Source organism: Microtus pennsylvanicus, chromosome 18, assembly GCF_037038515.1.
Source record: "Microtus pennsylvanicus isolate mMicPen1 chromosome 18, mMicPen1.hap1, whole genome shotgun sequence".
Lineage (NCBI taxonomy): Eukaryota > Metazoa > Chordata > Mammalia > Rodentia > Cricetidae > Microtus > Microtus pennsylvanicus.
Window position 1 is genome coordinate 4,329,080 of NC_134596.1, and position 20,299 is coordinate 4,349,378.

Here is a 20,299-nt window from a genome sequence, read left to right on the forward strand (position 1 = left end):
GAGATGGCTCAGGGGTTAAGAGCACTGACTGCTCTTCCAGAGGACTCAGGTTCAATTTCCAGCCCCCCACGGAAGTTCAGAACTGTCTGTAACTCCAGCTCCAGGGGACCTGACACCCATGACAAAATGCCAATGCACAGAAAAATAAAAAAAAGAAAATTAATAAAATCAAAGAATTTAGCCTCTAGTAATGTTTTACTTATGTTTGCAGAAGCAGTAGTTGGAGATGTCAGAACAGAAATCAGATCATTCTCATGTCTATTCTGTCTGAACTATTCCTTGATACATACACTGGAGCCCTGCTAGGCAACAGGGAGTGCTGAGATCAGTGAGAGCTGGAAAAGAAGCCCTGTGGCACATTCCTGCAACTGGGAGGGTGGGAGGCACCCCGGAGGAAGGACATTTGAGAAAGCCTTGCAGGCAGGAAGAGTAGCACAAACAAAGCCACAGGCAAGAAAAGGCGCCTGTGAAGCCGAAAGCACCTGTGGAAGAGAGGGACGGCATGGGAAGTGGGAGGAGTTGTAGCGGGTAAGCCACATCCTTGCCCTCATCTCAGGGCCCCACACACGGGAAGCATGTTTCCTGAGAACATGACTTCCCATATGACTACTGACAAGTCATGCTCCGGATTTCTTCCTTATTTAATGTTCAGCGTGAGTTCACAGAGCCTCACAGAAGGAAGACGGTAGGGACTGTGGACCAGGTCTTAAGTGCCCTCCACCTTAACTCACACTCCATTGGCGGGGCGTGTCACAGTCACATCCAACTGCAAGAGAGTCTGGGAAAGTGGATTCCTGATTCCAGAGAGAGAAGGAAACAGCTGTAGGGGTCAGCTCGCAGCCTCTACTGGAGCAGGCTCTTAGGGGATGGCTTTTCATTCGGATGTGGCAGACACAGAGATTGGGAAGTAGAGCAAAGGATTCCCACTGCCTTTTACATAGATGGAACAATTGCTCACATTTTGCCTCTCTCCTCTCTCTCTCTCTCTCTCTCTCTCTCTCTCTCTCTCTCTCTCTCTCTCTTTCTCTCTCCTTTCCTCCCTCCCTCTCCCCCCACCCTCTCTCTCTCTCTCTCTCTCACACAGTAATATGTACATGTAGTATATACACACATATATAGGCATGTATGCATATATCCCTGAACCATTTTAAAGTAAGTTCAAAACACGATGTCCTTCATCCCTAAACATTTTGGTGAGCACCTTCCTACATAGCAGGTGCCCTGGCTCCCTGTGCCTCACTTTCCTCACCTGTCACATGGCAGGTAGCAGTGACACCTTTCAGAACCATCTGAAGGTGGCTGAGTAGAGCCAGCTGGGGAGGTAGTGTTCTCTGTGCCTATTGGGACCATTGTGCCCCTTTCAGGTATCTGTGACGGAGATGCAGCCAATGACCTCACCCTGAAGGATGGCTCTGTGGTGGGTGAGGCAGAGGACCCTGCTCCCTTTCTGGACAGCTGGCAGGTGCCCAGCTCCTTGACCTCAGAGGGTCAGACCCGCTTCCGCCCAGACAGTTGTGCCACAGCTGACTGCTCGCCCTGCCTTCGCATGGTGTCCAACCGTACTTTCAGCGCCTGCCACCGCTTTGTAGGTGCCCGTGGAGTGCAGCACGGGGAGACTTGCTGGGCTGGGGAGGGCAGCAGCCACCTGCAGAGACACCGTAGTCTTCTGGGCAGAGCGAGGCAGAGCTGGGCCCTGGGAAGTGGGGTACCAGGATGGGCAGCACTGTCTAATACATTGGTCCAGGTCTCCCCAGAGTCGTTCTGTGAGCTGTGGATCCGGGACACCAAGTATGTGCAGCAGCCCTGTGTGGCACTCACTGTGTACGTGGCTATGTGTCACAAGTTCCACGTGTGCATCGAGTGGCGGGGCTCCGACTACTGCCGTGAGTAAGGGTCTGGGCACCTTCTTCTCTAGTTCTCTTCCCAGAGCCTCCTGACACCGATGCTTCCCTAAGCTTAGTCACTACTTCATTCATTAATTGTATTAATGAGCTTATAAATATTTTACATGTGTATTTGAATTTTATGTTCTACACAACACATTTGATATTAGTTAATGAGCTTTTGCTGTATTTGTATAAATGAACGAGGAATAATTTTATTTTAATTTATTGTTTTTAATTTGAGTCATTTCTCTGTACAATGGGGACAGCAATATTTGCCCCTTGGATCAATAGGAGATAATGGGTCAGGTGTCCATTTCTCCACACCCACCTGTCACGTGATTGCTGTATGGTAGCTCCCTCTGCTTAGCTTCCAATCACCTTCTCATCTTTGGATCTCTTCCTCCCTGCTTCTTCCTCCCATCCATCCTATTGGAGTCAGTAGAGGTAGAGGGTAGAGCATTTTGATTTCCAGAAAGGCTGGGACAGCTCCTGGGAGGGCATATCTACACATGACAGGTGAAAAGGAAAAGATTTTTCACATATAGAGTAGTATTTTTCAAACTGTGGATCTCGACACAGAGGGTGTGCAGCCAATTTGAGGAGAGCAACACCAGCATTTTTTTAAAAAATGCAACAAAATATGAAATACAGGATATATCATGCATAGTAAAAAAAAGTTTTTTCAGTTCAACAGTAATTTTCAATCCAGCTGGTCACGGGGGGAACTTGGGAAAGCACTGGGCTCCTTTGGAAGTTCACTTGGTGTGGGATGGGATTCTGCCCAGCAGGCTGGTATGTACTGGATCATAACCACGGATCCACTGTCTCTAGTCAAGACTGCTGGAAAACACTGATCTAAAGCCAGGGGTTGACAAACGTTTTCAAGGGGCCAGATAGCAAATACCGTGTCTTGTGAGCCGTATGGCCTCTTTCTGAAGGACCCTGCTCTACCCTTGCAGAGCAGAGACAGACAAAGACCACATAGAAACAAATGGACTGACACCTGTCCATGATGGTTGACACCTGTAGTCCTGGTGCCTGGAAAGCTGAGCCAGGAGAATGAATTTTGCCTTAAGTAATGAAAACCTGACTCAACAATAACAAAACAAAAGCAAACCCAAAGCAACACCGACATTTACACAAATGAGTGGGCACATCTGTGCTCTAATAAAACTTTATTTGAAAAGCAGACACTTAGCAGCATTTAGGCTAGGTAGCGGTCCTTTGATGGTTCCTGATTAGAGGAAGGAGGTACAGTATTAAGGCATAGACTTAGGTACTCTGTGCTCCTCCTCACCCCTTCCAACTCTTGCTGCCCTCGTCAGGGATCCCTGACCGGGAACTTGACCAGGCCCGATGCCCATGTTACCCCTACAGCCTTCCTGTGCTCCAGTGACTCTACCTACCAGGCATGCGTAGCAGCGTGTGAACCCCCCGAAACATGCCAGGATGGGATACTAGGCCCACTGGACCCAGAGCAGTGCCAAGTTCTGGGTGAGGGCTGCGTGTGCCTGGAGGGTACCATTCTGCACCGGCGACATTCTGCACTCTGCATCCCCGAGGACAAGTGTGGTAGGTCCCTGCCCTCCCCAGATGTCCCCTCCAGCCCAGTCTTAACACTAGGGCCTCCTTTGCTTCCTGAAGACCATGGTAAAAAAACACTTAGCATCCTTCCAGGTCTGCTTTGGGGTGGTTCATGTTTGGATGAGAGGGATCCTAGCCTGAAACAGTCTGGTCCTTAGTCCCCTGTGCCCTGACATGCTCCCACTGCAGCCTGCACTGACAGCACAGGGGTGCCACGAGCCTTGGGGGAAACCTGGAACAGTTCCCTGAGTGGCTGCTGCCAGCAGCAGTGCCAGGCCCCAGACACCATCATAGCCATGGACGTGGACTGCCCTGGTCCCCGACCCGAGAGCTGTCCGCGCTTTGGAGAAGTGATCCTGTTACAGCCCACAGAGGACCCCTGCTGCTTGGGGAGTGTGTGCGGTGAGCCTGGCTCTCGACTTCCCTGGCTGTCAGCTTTAAGCTAGCAACAGGTTCTAGTTGTGCCTGCTGTATTACCGTGACAACTGGAAAACTGTCAGGGCAGGCTGGAAAATGAAAGCATCTTTTGGGGTGTTGATGGGGGAAGTAAGAACCAGGCTGGGCGGGGCAGACACTTGGCTTGGTGTGTAATGGGCAGAGGTCTGGGATCAGCATCCTATTTAGCATCCCCCTGTAGACTAACTCCGTAATCACGGTCTCGGCTGCTCTTGGCACCCACCTTGGCATGCCAGGTCCTAACACTGGCACACAGAGCACCTAGATGAATGTGTATTGCTCTTCAGTCTCTGCAGCCGTTTGAGAGTGGGGGTGGGGAGGGGCTGTAAGGAATCCATGTGTGCAGGCACCCAGCGGCCCTGGTGAGCAGTGAGGACACTGGCCTCTAGGTAACAGGTTCTGTGTCCTGCTGCCTAGTGTGTAACCAGACTCTATGCGAGGGCCTCGCTCCCACTTGCCGCCCAGGCCACAGACTCATCACCCACTTCCAGGAGGACTCCTGCTGTCCCAGCTACAGCTGTGGTAAGTGGTGGGGACAGAAGAGTGGGTGGACCTGAGGAGCCTGGGCTGTGCTCTGAGTTCTGAGTCCATGATGGAGATGACAGAGGGCTAGGCAGGGCTGCTTTCGGAGCTCACATGCTCTTCTCTCCTCAGAATGTGACCCTGGTCTGTGCGAGGCTGAGCAGGTCCCTGCCTGTCGCGAGGACCAGATCTTGATCGCGGGCCGCCTAGGGGACTCCTGCTGTACCTCCTACTTCTGCAGTGAGTGGCTGTGGGCCCCACATCAGCTCTTCCTCATTCCTACTTCTGTGGTCACCGAGAGGAAAAGCTGGGGCATTTATATGAGGGGGTGGAGGGAGAAGGATGAAGCCACTACCCAGTAAGCCATGCAGGACAAAGAGAAAAATGGGTAGGTCACCGAGCATGAGAAATCAGTGTGTTTTCAGGGATGGACTTTGGGTTGACATAGAAGAACACCTATGTTTTGATGCCAGGATACCTGAGACCCCCAAATGCTGCTTTTGGCTGGCTAGATGCCCTGCTCCCTCACTGTAAGAGGAACTTCTATGACAGCGGTGGTCTTTCCGTCTCCACAGGCTGTGGTGAGTGTCCAGATCCCATCCCCGAGTGTCAGGAAGGAGAGGCGCTCACTGTACACAGGAACACCACGGAGCTCTGCTGCCCTCTGTACCAGTGTGGTGAGTCCCACGTGTGGAGAGACGGTGGGCCTGTGAGAGATGCCTGCCCTGTGGGGGTGTGGGTACAAACAGGGGCTGGGAGGTACCCCATCTGACCAGCACTGCATCCTGAGCGGTCATCAAGTCTGAGGTGTCTGAGACTAATCTGTCACCTGTCTCTCCCACTCCTGCTGCATGCTCCCCAGTGTGTGAGAGCTTCCGCTGCCCACAGGTGCAGTGTGGCATGGGCACTTCCCTGGTGGAGGTCTGGAGCCCGGACCGCTGCTGCCCCTACAAGTCCTGTGGTAAGTTTCAGTCAGATATGGGTGGGGAAAGAGCCCCCACCACCATCAGCTTTGCTGAGATCAGCCTCCCCAAGCTGTGAGCAGGGCTCCTCCCCTCCTGCCCCACTCTGAGCATGCAGAACCCGATAGTTTCTTCCCCGGGATCACAAATGGTTTCTCATTCAGAGTGTCATCCTTGCATTGCCCGATAGTCCGTAGAGACTCGGGTCTGCTCGGAAGAACAATAGGAACATCATCAGTGATTAGTAGTGAACAGTGGTGAACTTTACACAATGCTTGAAAGGTACGTTAGCAAACCGGGAGAGCGTTCTGCTGCTGGCTTTCTGACCTCATGAGAATATGTGCTTCGTGAGGGCGGGATCATACTCAGCTTTATTCCTCATGCCTTCAGGGCACGGAGCAAGCCAGCCGTCTAGGGAATCCCCTTGTTGTGTGAGCTAGAGACCCAGAAAGGACTTTCCCAGCTGCTCTGGCCTGCGACCCTTGCTCCTCAAATCTAAAGCTGGTGTGCCCCTTCCGGTAGTTCCAGGTGCCCCCGGCCACTGTGCACAGGGAGAGCGACCCGGCCAAGGCTGTGCTGACAGGACTCAGCTGCTGGAACTCACTTGTGGGAAACACAAGTGCAAGGAAGTTGCATCTTGTGGTGTTTGCACCTGGAGAGGTCCCACACGTAGGGGAGAGAAAGGAAAATGTACACGTGTTCTGTCTGCCAGCTTCACTTCCCTCCACACCCAGTCAGGAGTGGGACAGTCAGGACTTCCTGCCCACCTAAGCAGGAGTGCTCTGTCCCCTGCATGTGGGGGTGAGAAGAAGTGGCTGGTATTTCTCTGCCCACCTCCCTGGGTGGACCAGGCTTAGAGTTGTGCCTCAGGAGGGACGGGTCTGCAGTGCAGTGTCTGAACGTCCCTGGTGAGGTAGGTTATGGCCTCTTGTGTTTTTCAGAGTGTGACTGTGATACAATCCCTGTGCCCAGATGCCATCTGGTATGGAGACCCTGTCTCTCCCCACCCTTATTGGTCGGCTTCTCTTTTCCTCTCTTCTCTTTCCCTTCTCCTGGAGACTCTACCAAACCTAATACAGAGTTGGTGGGAGGATGGTGGGGATGGTGAAGATGATGGAGGCGGTGATGATGTGGAGTTGGTGGAGGACGGTCGGGATGGTGAAGATGATGGAGGTGGTGATGATGTGGAGGTGGTGATGATGTGGAGGTGGTGATGATGTGGAGTTGGTGATGATGTGGAGGTGGTGATGATGTGGAGGTGGTGATGATGTGGAGGTGGTGATGATGTGGAGGTGGTGAAGATGATGGAGGCGGTGATGATGTGGAGGTGGTGGAGGACGGTCGGGATGGTGAAGATGATGGAGGTGGTGATGATGTGGAGGTGGTGGAGGACGGTCGGGATGGTGAAGATGATGGAGGTGGTGATGATGTGGAGGTGGTGATGATGTGGAGGTGGTGATGATGTGGAGGTGGTGATGATGTGGAGGTGGTGATGATGTGGAGGTGGTGAAGATGATGGAGGTGGTGATGATGTGGAGGTGGTGGAGGACGGTCGGGATGGTGAAGATGATGGAGGTGGTGATGATGTGGAGGTGGTGATGATGTGGAGGTGGTGATGATGTGGAGGTGGTGATGATGTGGAGGTGGTGATGATGTGGAGTTGGTGAAGATGATGGAGGTGGTGATGATGCTAATGCAGATAGATGGTTATAGTGGTAATGATGGTGGTTCTAGTGATAATCACAGTGCCAGCTGCTGAGGCCTTACTGTAGGCCTAAACCTTCCCAGGTCTTTAAAATGAATTATCTTATTGTTATGACAAGTTCAGGAGACTGAGCCTGCGATGATCTCAGTTATATGAACAAGGAAGCTGAAATTAAGGTCATGACATTGGCAAATCACAGCCAGGACTAGAATCATGTGGCCCTTTAGCCTTTAGGCTGCATGGCCGTCACAGTGTGTGTGTAAAGTGATGGCAAGCGGCTTCTGGATTATGAGTGTGTTGTCCCAGGACATATTTTTTTTCTTGTGTTCCCCTCCCCATCCATTCTTCTTCCCTGAAACTGATAAAGAAACTAGGGCATGGGTAAGGTGTAAGCCAAGTGGGACTCTGAGGATGGGAAGCTGGACCGTGGGGAGAGTGACTGAGCTTCTGGGTGCCATCTTCATCTGCCCAGTGCAGGCCCAGTGGCAGGCCATTCCCGAGGGTGGGGTTGAGCTGCCCACTCTGAATGCTGACTTCCTCTGTCACCCACAGTGGGAAAAGTCCCAGCTGGATGAGGGGTTCATGCACAGTGAGGAGAACGTGTGTGGCTGTGCCAAGTATGAGTGTGGTGAGTGGGGATGGGTAGATACGGGAGGGCTAGGGTGGTGAACCTCGGGTGGGTCAGCTGGGAGGGCCAAGTGGGTGACTGGGCTCTTCAGGACAGTTCCTCTCTCTTGACCAGTGAAAGCCCCCGTGTGTCTGAGCCGTGAGTTGGGGGTGATGCAGCCAGGCCAGACGGTGGTAGAGCTCTCAGCAGATGGTGTGTGCCATACGTCCAGATGCACAGATGTGCTGGACCCCCTCACCAGCTTCTACCAGATCAACATCACCTCTGTCCTTTGTGACATGCACTGCGAGGCGGTAGGGAAAATGTGGGGTGCACGTGGGGTACGCGTAGTCAGAAGGGCTGGGCTGGCGGGTCCTCATCAGCTCCAAAAATGGAGTCTAGAGAGTAGGCATCAGAGTAGCCCCAAGAGACCCCGATGGAGAGGAGCCCAACTTGGGGTGGGGTAGCAACAACAGCAAAGGGACTAAGTTAAAGCCTGGCTTCTACCAAAGCCTAAATAAATACTGACTGAATGAAAGGGATTAGAATTATTCCCGCCTTTCAGCTGGGAAAAGTGAGCCCTAGGGAGGTTGAGTTCTTAATCCAAAGCACAGCAGGGACTGAGATTCAAACTGAGGTCTGTCTGGAACCAAGCTGCCACCATTGGTGACTACAGTGTTGCCTCTGCAGGGCACCTCCTTGTTCCCTGGGGCTGGTGGGAATGGGGTTTTGGGTAAACATGGAAGACCTGCCTGCCTGATCACAGGGGAGGGAGGCCGTGGGTCTTCTTTTTGAGCTCGAGCCCTGGACTCTGTCAGAGACAAGAAGATATCAGACACCAGGAGGACGGATGTGGGCATGAGGCTGAAATTGTTTTCTCTGCCCTGGCCTTCAGAACCAGGAGTATGACCACCCACGGGACCTGGCAGCCTGCTGTGGCTCCTGCAGGAATGTGTCCTGCCTCTTCACCTTCCCCAATGGCACCACTTCCCTCTTCTTGGTAAACAGCCCCTAAGCCCACCTGGGAATGAGTCCTGGAAAGTGACACTAAGAGCAGGGTCCTCTCTGGGCCCCACCCTGGAGCTTGGTACTCACGAGGAACAGCAGAGCCGGGCCCTGAGCTGGGCATGTCCTCAGGCTGGGCTGTCCATTGGCCAGAAGTTCTCAGTGCCCATCCATGTGCTTTCTAGCCTGGTGCCTCCTGGATTGCAGACTGCGCCCGCCATCACTGTGGCAGCACGCCCCTGGGTGCCGTACTTGTCCGCTCGCCCATCAGCTGCCCCCCACTCAATGAAACTGAGTGTGCCAAGGTCAGTGTCTTCCCCTTCACGCCAAGGCACCATGTTTTACTGGGGGCTGGAGCCTGGGTCAGAATCCTGTGTTCTGGAGCCTGCGTCAGCACTACATGCCAAACCTACATCTCTCCATGTTCATCTTTTTCAATCACACCCCCTATCTACAAACATCATGTGACCACACACCAAGGCATGCAATCACATGATCAAGTGTTCCAGGACTCACCCCAGGCTGTTATCAGCCATACTCCATAGGGACATCAGTGCACTGAGCATGCCAGTGCCCACACCACACACTGACACGCCTGCAGATAGGCACACTCTTACGTGTACCAAGCTTATACCTGCATGTGAAGTTTAGTCCTGTGGTAGGACAACATGTTTCCAGCCTGCTGTGGAGGGCTATCGGTGTAGACACACCTCAAAGAAGAGGGTCCCTGGAGGATTGGGGGTTGCAGTTGAACTAATAAGCTTCCGAAGATTGACAATAGACATTTGAAGATTGTTGACTCTTTAGGTCACAGACACATAGGACTGTGGGTCAGTAGGTACAGTGCTTGCTTAACAAGTCAGAATCTCTGGCTCAGTCTTTCCTACAGAGCCATGGGGTGCCGCGGGAGGAAGACTAACTTAGACTCTTTATATAGTATTTATTTAGCTGGGTTTTGAGACAAGATTTCATTTCGTATTCCTGCTAGCCTGGAACTCACTATATAGTCCAGGCTGGCCTAGAAGTTGTAGATCTCCTCCTGGGATTATAGACCAGCTCTCTAAGACTGGTTTTGCCTCTCACTGGAATCTTGGCTCCTGGCCTGGAACATGAATTTCCCACCTCCTCCTCCTCTTCTTCCTCTAGGTTGGCGGCTCTGTGGTACCATCTTTGGAAGGATGCTGTAGGACATGTAAGTGAGCATGGGGTGGAGACTGGGGTGCAGTGTGTGAGGGTGGGGGGCACATAGGTGTTACCAACCTGGTATCTATGGTAGCTCTCAGGGTGAGTAGATGAAGGAATGACCCACCAGTTGAAGGTCATGGCACTGACACAAACAATTAGGTGGCCAGAAGTCACATGCTCATGAGATTTGTTCCAATACCAGGCCTCTGCTTCTTGCTGGAGATAAAAGACAATAGCTAGTCCAGTCCAATCTGCTTCCTTCTGTCCCTAATGAAGACTCTGTCCCCCTCATGGTTCTCTTATGTCGCCATGAACCCTAGTCTTGAAGGTGCCTCCTTGTGGAGGCTTAGGCTTCCAGACCCCTGACTGGCAGAGGGAAACCTCTGTCTCACACTTTGATTCTGGAACCCTGGATGCTTGGAACCAGCGTCTTAACCACATACACTTGAAAGGACCAACCAGTCTTGTGATCTTTGCTTACATACTTGACTTTCTAGGATGCTCAGACCCTGTGTCCCAAGGACCATAGACTTTCAGCCCCTTTATGTACACATCACTTACTACAGGGAAGATCTACTCCAGACCTCAACTGGCTGATCTACGACCCATACCTTCATGCTTCCTGAATGTTCTGTGTTCCCCCATGTAGCCTGAGGCCTACACCCCTCTGCTCAGCTTCCTCAGCTTATTTTCCCATGATCCCTATTAAACCTACTCCTCTTCCATGGGTTAGTGTCCACTGCTACTCAGTTACTTGTCTCAGAAGCACATAGGATGGGAGGCAGGTAGACACATGGCTTATCTTCAAGTGTCCCTTCTAGGTGGCTCTAAGCTCTGGGGGTAATGAAAGGGGAGATTCCCTGCATCTGGTGAAGGCCAGTTAGCCCACATGCTTGCTGGGCACTGAGCCATATTTCCTGAGTTTCCACAGCTCATCTGATATTCATCCATGTCTAAGGCCACCATTGCTTTCTCCTACTGGACACTCAGCCTTGCTCACTCCAGTACCCACAGGGCCATGGCTAGGGTAACCCTCAATTCTCCTGCTTCTCTGCTGAGTCTCAGAAGTTAAGAGAAGGGATTCTATTCAGTTGATTTCTTGTAGACTCAGTGGGCTTAAAGGCAAGTCCATCTGCCTCTAGCAGGTATCTAGTGAGTGCTACTGTGTGCCAGCCACTGACTCCGGAGCTGTGGCCATAGTGTAAAGACCTTTATGGATGCCACTTTCGAGGGTGGTGGAAGAATGGGTAAAGTAGATTACAGGGTGGCAGCTTTGAGTTCTGTAGGGTCCGAGTCATAAAGAATCTGGAGGGGGTCATCAAACCAGAATCCACAACTGCCCATCTGTATTGAGGCCTGAAAGAGAATATTGGCATTGAGAACAGAACTCCCCTGCAGTGAAGGAGGCCCTGGAGATGTGGGCTCCAAAGCTTACAAGTTTAGGCTTCCATAGTACAATTAAAGATGTGCCTCTGTAAACAAACAGATTGTGCCTGAGACAGAATAGGCCAAGGAGGCACCAGAGAGAGCTGAGGAAGGGAAGTGCAATGGTGTGGGAGGTCCTTCTGTATGTATGCTGCTTTTATTGGTTAATAAAGAAGCTGCTTGGCAGCCAATGGCTTAAGCATATTTCTGGCTAGCTCTTATATCTTAAATTAACCCATTTCTATTCATCTATGTATCGCCATGTAGCTGTGGCTTACCAGCAAGGTTCTGGCACGTCTGTCTCTGGTGGAGGATACATGGCTTCTTCTTGAAATGAATGAGCAGCCTCCCCCAACAATGCAGTTTCCAGAAGAGAAGATCTAGGAGGGGTCTCACTGGGGTTTGTGTAGGGGGTATTGGAGAAAACTGCTCACGGAGGTGAGGTGAGATAAGGTCTCCTGAGTGGCCGTCTGGGAGAGCTGTGATCCAGACAGGAGAAACTCTATACTGCTAGTTTCCACCCCTGACCCCCACTTGAGAGCTGTGGAACCCCCATGGGTCTTGCTGTGTGGAGCATCCTAGTTGAACCTGAGGTTTCTACTCACGACAGAATCTTACTGTGAGATGCCCTCTCAGAGCAGAAACACTGGAACTCAGGCAGAGTGTGGCACTGTATCTAGGGGCTCCAGCAGGGTGACAAATAAGTGTTGGGGCCTGGGCATGAAGATAGCTGCCCTCATCTCGGATCTTACGGTGCAGAGCCCCGAGGCTCTGTCTGGCCATTCACGCGTCTTCCTCTGTCTCACTTGCTCATGCCGCGGCCCTTCTTGGTGCCTCCTTTTTTCTAGGGCATTGGGTTCAAAGAGTTTCCCCTCGATGGAAAGGGACATTAATGTGTGGGTACCAGGCTGTCCCATCCTGATGCCAGTCTGGGGCATAACTGTTGTACCTACCCTGCCCTTACCAGGTAAGGAAGATGGGCGCTCCTGCAAAAAGGTGACCATCCGTATGACCATCCGCAAGAACGATTGCAGGAGTAACACCCCTGTGCGTGAGGGGATGGGTATCTCGGGGGTGGAGGGAATGGAGGATGGGTATTTCGGGGGTGTGTGGAGGGAATGGGGGATGGGTATCTCGGGGGTGGAGGGAATGGGGGATGGGTATCTCGGGGGTGGAGGGAGTGGGAGATGGGTATCTCGGGGGTGGAGGGAATGGGGGATGGGTATCTCGGGGGTGGAGGGAGTGGGAGATGGGTATCTCGGGGGTGGAGGGAATGGGGGATGGGTATCTCGGGGGTGGAGGGAATGGGGGATGGGTATCTCGGGGGTGGAGGGAGTGGGAGATGGGTATCTCGGGGCTGAAGGGAATGGGGGATGGGTATCTCGGGGGTGGAGGGAATGGGGGATGGGTATCTCGGGGGTGGAGGGAGTGGGAGATGGGTATCTCGGGGGCGGAGGGAATGGGGGATGGGTATCTCGGGGGCCGAGGGAATGGGGGATGGGTATCTCGGGGGTGGAGGGAGTGGGGGATGGGTATCTCGGGGGTGGAGGGAGTGGGAGATGGGTATCTCAGGGGGTGGAAGGAATGGGGGATGGGCATCTCGGGGCTGAGGGAATGGGGGATGATGGGTATGTCGGGGGTGGAGGGAATGGGGGACAGGTATCTTGGGGGAGGTGGCAGGAATGGGGAGGCAGATCTTTCCCAGACTGCCTTGCTGCCATGCTTATTTTCCAGGTGAACCTGGTGTCTTGTGATGGGAGGTGCCCTTCTGCCAGCATTTACAACCACAACATCAACACTTATGCCCGCTTCTGCAAGTGCTGCCGTGAGGTGGGACTGCAGCGTCGCTCTGTGCAGCTCTTCTGTGCCACCAATGCCACCTGGGTGCCCTACACAGTACAGGAGCCTACGGACTGTGCCTGCCAGTGGTCCTGAGGCCTGGGTGTCAGGGCTGTCTGGGCCACCCCTACCCACTCTCATGTTCTCCTTCCTGCTGGCCTAGGTGACTACGGGGAGAGAGCTTGTCTGTGCTCTGGATGTGGGATGGGGAACAGCATCCACAAGGGACCAGAGGAGGCCCCACTTGGCAATCCTGGCTCCCTCTTTGGGAGGAGACCTGCTTGTGGGAAACTGCCATTTCTCAGGGCTTCTAGAACCCAAGCCTACATGGCTTGAGGTCAGGATGGAGCTGCACACCCAGTAGTTGAAGGCCTAGTGTATCTGTGACTCTGGCCTGGGTTTTGGTGGAGGGACTGAGACTTTCCTGACACACTGAAATCAAAATGGAATCTGAGTCTTACGACTCAGATTTGGTGGCTTCACTTTTTTTTTTCCTGGCTGTCCTAACAATGGGAGGAGCACAGTAGAAGGAAAAGGGATTCAGGTAACATTCAGGCTTCCCAAAGCAAAGAGGATGAGCCTTAGAGAGCTATGAGGGTTTGCTCAGAGGCTGTGGAATAGTCTAGACTTCTGTAGCCTCAGAGGGTTCCCTGATGTTCTGGAATTTAGAGGAACAGGTCCAGGCCTGTGCCTCTGTGTGTCACGTGCTCACCCTCAAGCCAGCTTTGTAGATGTATGATAGATTGTCTCCTCAACAGGGCCCAGGTATCCATGACACCCTTCTAAGTAGCTCTAGGTTGTAGGTGGCTTCCAGCCTGAAGTTCTGTGCCTTTTCTCCAAGGGCATGTCAAGTGTGTCTGTGCTAGGGCCTACATATGTGTTTGCGGCTCAGCCAATTCCGGTCTCAGTGCTGTCTGGCACTTTGATGCAGAGTGTCCGCCTGTGAAAATGCGGCCTATGAGTGTGCAGCCCTGAGTGTCTGTCAGAGCCTTGTCTCCAAACCAAAGTGCTCCCCCCAAAGCCAGGGCCAGAGCTCCTGTCCACATGCCACTCTGAAGATCCCCTCCTTTTTGCACTGCTTTGTGCTACTGGGGTCTCAAAGGTCATGACCTGATGCTGTTCCGGTCCCAGTATTGCCCTGATGCCCCTATGGGGTAAAGACGCTGTGTCAGGATGGTCCCTACATCTGCTTTGCCTCTGTAACGCTTCTGTATTTTGTTCATGTATCAATAAACTCTGAGAAGTCTTGCAAGCATCTCTGGGGATGCCAGGCCTGCCTCGGATACAGAAGAGCATCAGCTATGAAGAAGACCATCTCTGAGGGCCCCAGGGGTCGGGTGGACTTCTACAGCTTGCCTGACTGTACCCCAGCTCCCACCCAGGCACCCACTACTGCCTGCCCTTGTCCCCAGCCTTCTGGCTCACACTCCCAGCGCCACTGTCGGGTGACTTATGGGAAGACCAACTACTTCAAGCTGAAACATGTCAGAAAGGGACAAACAGATCACGAATCCTGATCTGTACTGTGGGGCATGAGGGTGAGGACTTCATAACTGTGCCCCACACTGTGGAGTAGACAGCAAGGAATGAGGACAGAGGACCACAGGTAGTGGTGTCCAGTCAGCGCCAAGAAACAAGACCACAGCACAGACTTGAGCGTGCACAGAATTCAGAAAGCTGGTTGAGAAGCAAATCTTTTGAGATGTCGCAATGCTTTTAAGCAACTAGTGTAGCTTGGTTGTGGCCCTCCAAAGAGATACGGCATGTCCCTGGGACCTGTGACGAGGTCGCCATCTTACATGACAAAGAGTCTTTCCAGGTGTGGCTGAGATGAGGCCATTAGTATGGATTACTCAAATGGGTCCTTAGAAAGGGGGCAGGAAGGCCAGAGTCAGAGAGGAGATTAAGACATGGAGGATGGAGTGAGCTTCTTCAAAGGAGGAGGAGGTGGGGCCACCCAGGCAGCTTCTAGAAAGTGAATTCAAAAGTGGCTTCTGAGCTTCTTGGTTACTTCTCTATGGCTGTGATAAACACCATGGCTAAGGCAGCTGAGAAAAGGCAGTGCTTCATTTGGCTTACAGTTTCAGAGAGTTCGATTCCATGGCTGTAGAGCAAAAAACGTCCAGGAACTCACAAGACAGAAAGTAAGAACTGGGGATTGTAAAAGTCTGGAAATCTCAAAGCCCACCCATAATGACACAGCTTTTCCAATGAGGCCACACCTCCCAATCCTTCCCAAACTGTTCCACCAACTAGAGACTAAGTATTCAAACATATGAATCCATAGAGGTCATTCTCGTTGAAACCACCATAGCTGGAGAGACGGCTCAGTAGATAGTGCTTGCCATGCAGGCATGCAGCATTCAATCCTTGGCCCACTTTAGAAAACCAGGCGTGGGGGCTAAAGAGATAGCTCTGCAATTAAGAGCATGTGCTGCTCTTAAAGACTGGCTTCAGTTCATGCATGTGGCACAATACATACATGCACGCAGAACACTCATAAGAAAACTTCTTTTAAAATTGGGTGTGATAGGATATGTTTGTAGTCCCAACACTGAGAAGGTGGGCACAGGCAGATCCTTGGAGCTCACTGGCCAGACACCCTAGCCTAGTCAGTGAGCTCCAGGCCAGTAAGAGACACTGTCTCAAAATGTGTAGACCCATGTTCTGATGAGGAACAACACTGGAGGTTTAACTCTGATCTGTACATACACACACGTGCCCACACACATGCACACATATACACACATACAAAGTACATATACACTTCCACATATACACACGTACAATACACACATAGGTGCAGACATACGCAGATACACACATATACACATGTATACTACACACATGCATATACAATACATACATACACATATACATATGCGCACATTCCCACATGTACACATAAACACACACACAAACACATACACACATGTACACATGCACACACATTCACACAAAGTGGTTTTTCCTTAGAGCCTCCAGGAAGAACACAAGCCTTCTGGCCTTACCAGGCTCAAACCAAGGGCAAAGAGGCCAGGACCCCAGAACTGTGAGAGGATATATTTGCATTGCTTCAAGGCCCTAAGCCTGTGATTTTATTTTATTTTTTTTCTGTAGCAGCTCTAGTAGGAAAAAGCATCTAAAACAGGAACCCAACAAAGAAATCCAAGCCAGGGTGCAGGCGGTAACACAGTCCCAAGTTTGAGAGCAGATACCAATGGTAGGTTCCTACTTCCTGCCGTTCTCCTTACACACTGTCCTGAACAATGTGGTCACAGTGAGCTATCAGTGGGGAACAATGAAATAAGCTGGAACAAGAGCCACACTAGAGACTGCTGTGCACTACTCTCATGGACTGACATTTGGGGCTTTCCAGCATATGTTACATGAAAAAGGCAAATTATGGGTAGGTTCCCCCAGAAACTACCTCCTTCATTGCCAGTATGTGGGACACACAGTCTCATGCCTTTGAAGGGTTTTCACAGCCGAGAATGACCCTACCTGGCTATTCTAGCCAAGTACCTCAATGGCAGCTTTGGTTCCCAGGACTTCAGTGGGCATGGTTGTGCACAAGATGAATGGATCAGACTAGAGCCAGGACTCCAGGGACATATGCAACAACACCCCCCTCCCCCCCCCCAATTCTTTCTCACTCAGCACGGGACATAAAACCAGACAAATCCAGAAGCCACATGTGCCACTGGTGGAGAAACAAGGCCACAACCAACCCACTCACTCAGAGGGTTGGTGGTCAAGCCGGGTGGCTGCCCAGCCTGCAAACCCCATGACGTCTTTTCAAACGCGAGGGGGCTTTGAGCTGCGGAGCCATCCCATTCTCCTTGGTGCAGGCTCAGGTTCCCAGCCCTGATTTTCAGGGCTTAATCCTCTTCCTGTGGAAATCAATGAGGACATTGTGATGGAATGATTCACGTTCAAGGTCAGGCCGCAGCAAATTGGAGGCGACATGCTGATTTTAGTGCCCTCACGGAGGGGAGCCAATCCCGTGCACAGATTACTTAACCCTCTCCTCGCCACGCCTGTCACTCCTGTCAGCTCCAAGTCTAGGTCCCCAAGGACTTTGCACTCCCTATGTGGCCCATCTTTTGCATTTCCCCAAGGTCTTGAGGTTTTGGTCATTTGTGGAAGACAGATGACAAATTCAGGAATGGCTTCAAGTTTAAATAAAATGTTTAACTTTATCAGCCCATTTTGTCAACTGGTGATATGCTCTGCTCCAAGTTCCAGCCTTTCCGTGGTTGTCCACAGGAAAAGATGGAGGACATGGGAAACTAAATTCCTCTGTGTGTGTGTGTGTGTGTGTGTGTGTGTGTGTGTGTGTGTGCAATGTCTTTTCTCTGATTTAAACATAATGGAAATTTATTTTCCCCTCCTATATACAAAATAAAAAAACATACCAAAAACCACAAACAAACAAACAACCAAAAATCCTTTCAAAATAGGTGGGCCTGAAAAGCTACAACTTTGTGTCTGGGATCATCTAGAGACCCTGGTTCCTCTTTCGGAACCATATGGCCCAGCCAACTCTCTCACAGTAGCTCTGTCCACTTCTGCCAGAGCTGGGCCTGAGGGCTCAGGGACCATGCTTCATAGGAGTGAGAGGATGCTGCAGTAAATGGTAAGAGGATTACTTCCTGCTGTTCTCACTACACTGTCCTGAACAAAGGCTTATGGTCATAACTAACTGCAAGGGAAGCTGGGAAATGTAGTCCACCTGTGTGCCCAGGAAGAAGAAAACATGTCTGGTGGTGGATGGAGTCTTGGTAGGAAACAGAGACGGTGAAGAAGATGCTACTGAGAAGTTTGAGGATAAAGAAAAGACAGGTCTTGTGGTCATAGAAGGATTTATTCTTCGTGGAAAGCAGTAGATTGAAATGAAAGTTAAGATAGAGAGAAGTCCAGAGTCCCAGAGGAAATGTGCTGGAGCAAGGAGGGATTATGATGGAGCCAAGTTCCTCTGGCTGGGTAGACACGGCCGTGGCTCTTTACTGATTTGTGTCTCCAACACAAAGATCACAGAGAAATGAGTCTGCCGGTAAGCTGGATGGCGAAAAGTCTGGACAGTAAGGAGTTAATAGAGGATGGGGTTAGCAGAACTGGAGAGCCAGCTGCCCCCCAACACACTGTGGCTGTGTCAGTAAATCCCCTGCAACAGGCAGGAGGCCTGCACAGCTGTCTCTTCCAAGCTGGAACTGCACCTTCCCCCAGCTGCCCCAGGCCCCTTGCCCAGGGATCTGGGCTGCCAAGGGATTGGGTGAAAGTGGGCGACACTGGACAGTCAGCATGGTGGGGGAACCAGCCCATCTCTAGTGCCCTTGGAAAGTCCATTTTCTAAAGCCCTCAAGGCTTGCTGCTCATCCCCCATTTGTCATCACACACACACACACACACACACACACACACACACACACACTTGCTTGCCCCTCTGGCCAGAGGCTACCCTGAACCAGCCAAACCTGTGTTCTAACGCTGTTCCTTCCTGAACGGTATCTATTCCTGCTTCTGTGCCTTGTCTCACCTGGAATGGCTGGTTCCTTCTTTCCCTGCACAGCCCCAGTGCACAGACTCGCTCCCTTCGGCATCTATCACCCTACCTACCATCACACAGGCCTAGATTCTGTCTGTCTTGGGGTTCATGCATGCTTGTCTCCATGCGCTGTGCAGGAGAGGGGCATGCAGGCTGACTTCTGCAGTCATTCCTTCATCCACCCACATCTTCACCATGCTAACGGGAATGTAAGAGTAAGAAGTGCACACAACCAGAGAGTAGGGGAACCAGGGCTGAGCCCACACTTGTTAAAACAGGCCCCATCTTCAGGCCTTCCTTCTCAGGAAAGAGCAAGGGAATGCTGGGGTCCCAGTAGTTGGTGGGTACGGCAGTGCTGGAGGTCCCTGCCTCTGGGAATCTGGAGGGAGCAGTGGAAAGAGAGCTCTGGGTCCTCTCTGGTCAGTTAGAAGTTACAGGACACTGACAGCCACCATCCTTCATGGTGAGGGGGAGCAACAGGTTCTGCATCCCGGGTTGGCATGAGGGTCAAGTGAGATCATGGATGGGAAAAGGCCAGACAACTGCAGAGGCTTCGGAGCCAGGGATCCCATCCCAGCTGGGTCCAGGACAAGAGAGAAGCAGGAGCACAGGACCTGACCAGCCCTGACTCACCCCATCCTGCAGGTTTAGGACTCAGTGTTAGCTATGTGCCCCAGGCAACCATGTCATCCTGCCTCTGTTTCTCCTGGACAGAGGCACTGGTTACAGATGGTTAGAGATGACGAGGGAGCAGGAAGCACTAGAAGAGACTGGACTGTGGAATCAGAATGTGGCTTTGTTTGTCTGATTTATCCTGACCAAGACTTAGTTTCCTCATACTTCTGGCTTGTAGAAAACATTTAATGGGTTTAATGAATTGCTATGACTATGTGAGAAGTGAAAAGCTTGTCTCATACACACATGCACATATATATATCATACAATATATTATATATATGTAATGTATATATGTATATATATTATATGTGTGTGGTCTCTGGTTTCTGTGTGCATGTGGAGGTCAGTGGACACCTTGGGAACTCTATTCTCTCTTATCACCACGTAGATTCCAAGCATTGAACTCAGGTCCTCAGCATCTTTACCTGCTGAGTCATCTTCCAGACTGTCTTCTTCTTTAAGCTCCACGTGTTCAGGAATATCGTCTTCTTTAAGCTCCACATTTTCAGAAATGACCCTCTGGGAGAGAGCATGGCACACCCAAGGTCTCACTACACTGAGCCACAGTGGAGAAAGAGCCCCCAGCCCTGGTGTTAGCACACCTCCACAGTGGAGAAAGAGCCCCCAACCCTGGTGTTAGCACACCTCCACAGTGGAGAAAGAGCCCCCAGCCCTGGTGTTAGCACACGCCTACACTGTGGAGAAAGAGCCCCCAGCCCTGGTGTTAGCACACGCCTACACTGTGGAGAAAGAGCCCCCAGCCCTGGTGTTAGCACACGCCTACACTGTGGAGAAAGAGCCCCCAGCCCTGGTGTTAGCACATGCCTACACTGTGGAGAAAGAGCCCCCAGCCCTGGTGTTAGCACATGCCTACACTGTGGAGAAAGAGCCCCCAGC

At 51.7% G+C, this 20,299-nt stretch overlaps 1 protein-coding gene across 1 annotated transcript in view; it reads left to right on the plus strand.

The window, feature by feature from the left end:
* Positions 1-13,840, plus strand: part of Otog (otogelin) — a 71,230-nt gene extending 57,390 nt beyond the window's left edge. The window contains exons 41-56 of the mRNA XM_075952357.1: positions 1,365-1,585; positions 1,745-1,883; positions 3,264-3,458; positions 3,660-3,872; positions 4,344-4,448; positions 4,581-4,688; positions 5,024-5,125; positions 5,311-5,409; positions 6,352-6,392; positions 7,668-7,743; positions 7,858-8,036; positions 8,618-8,722; positions 8,913-9,032; positions 9,874-9,919; positions 12,305-12,384; positions 13,072-13,840. Of these exons, the coding sequence (XP_075808472.1) occupies positions 1,365-1,585; positions 1,745-1,883; positions 3,264-3,458; positions 3,660-3,872; positions 4,344-4,448; positions 4,581-4,688; positions 5,024-5,125; positions 5,311-5,409; positions 6,352-6,392; positions 7,668-7,743; positions 7,858-8,036; positions 8,618-8,722; positions 8,913-9,032; positions 9,874-9,919; positions 12,305-12,384; positions 13,072-13,272 (2,030 nt within the window). The 3' untranslated portion in view covers positions 13,273-13,840. The remainder of the gene's footprint in view (positions 1-1,364; positions 1,586-1,744; positions 1,884-3,263; positions 3,459-3,659; positions 3,873-4,343; positions 4,449-4,580; positions 4,689-5,023; positions 5,126-5,310; positions 5,410-6,351; positions 6,393-7,667; positions 7,744-7,857; positions 8,037-8,617; positions 8,723-8,912; positions 9,033-9,873; positions 9,920-12,304; positions 12,385-13,071) is intronic.
* The last annotated feature ends 6,459 nt before the right edge of the window (positions 13,841-20,299 follow it).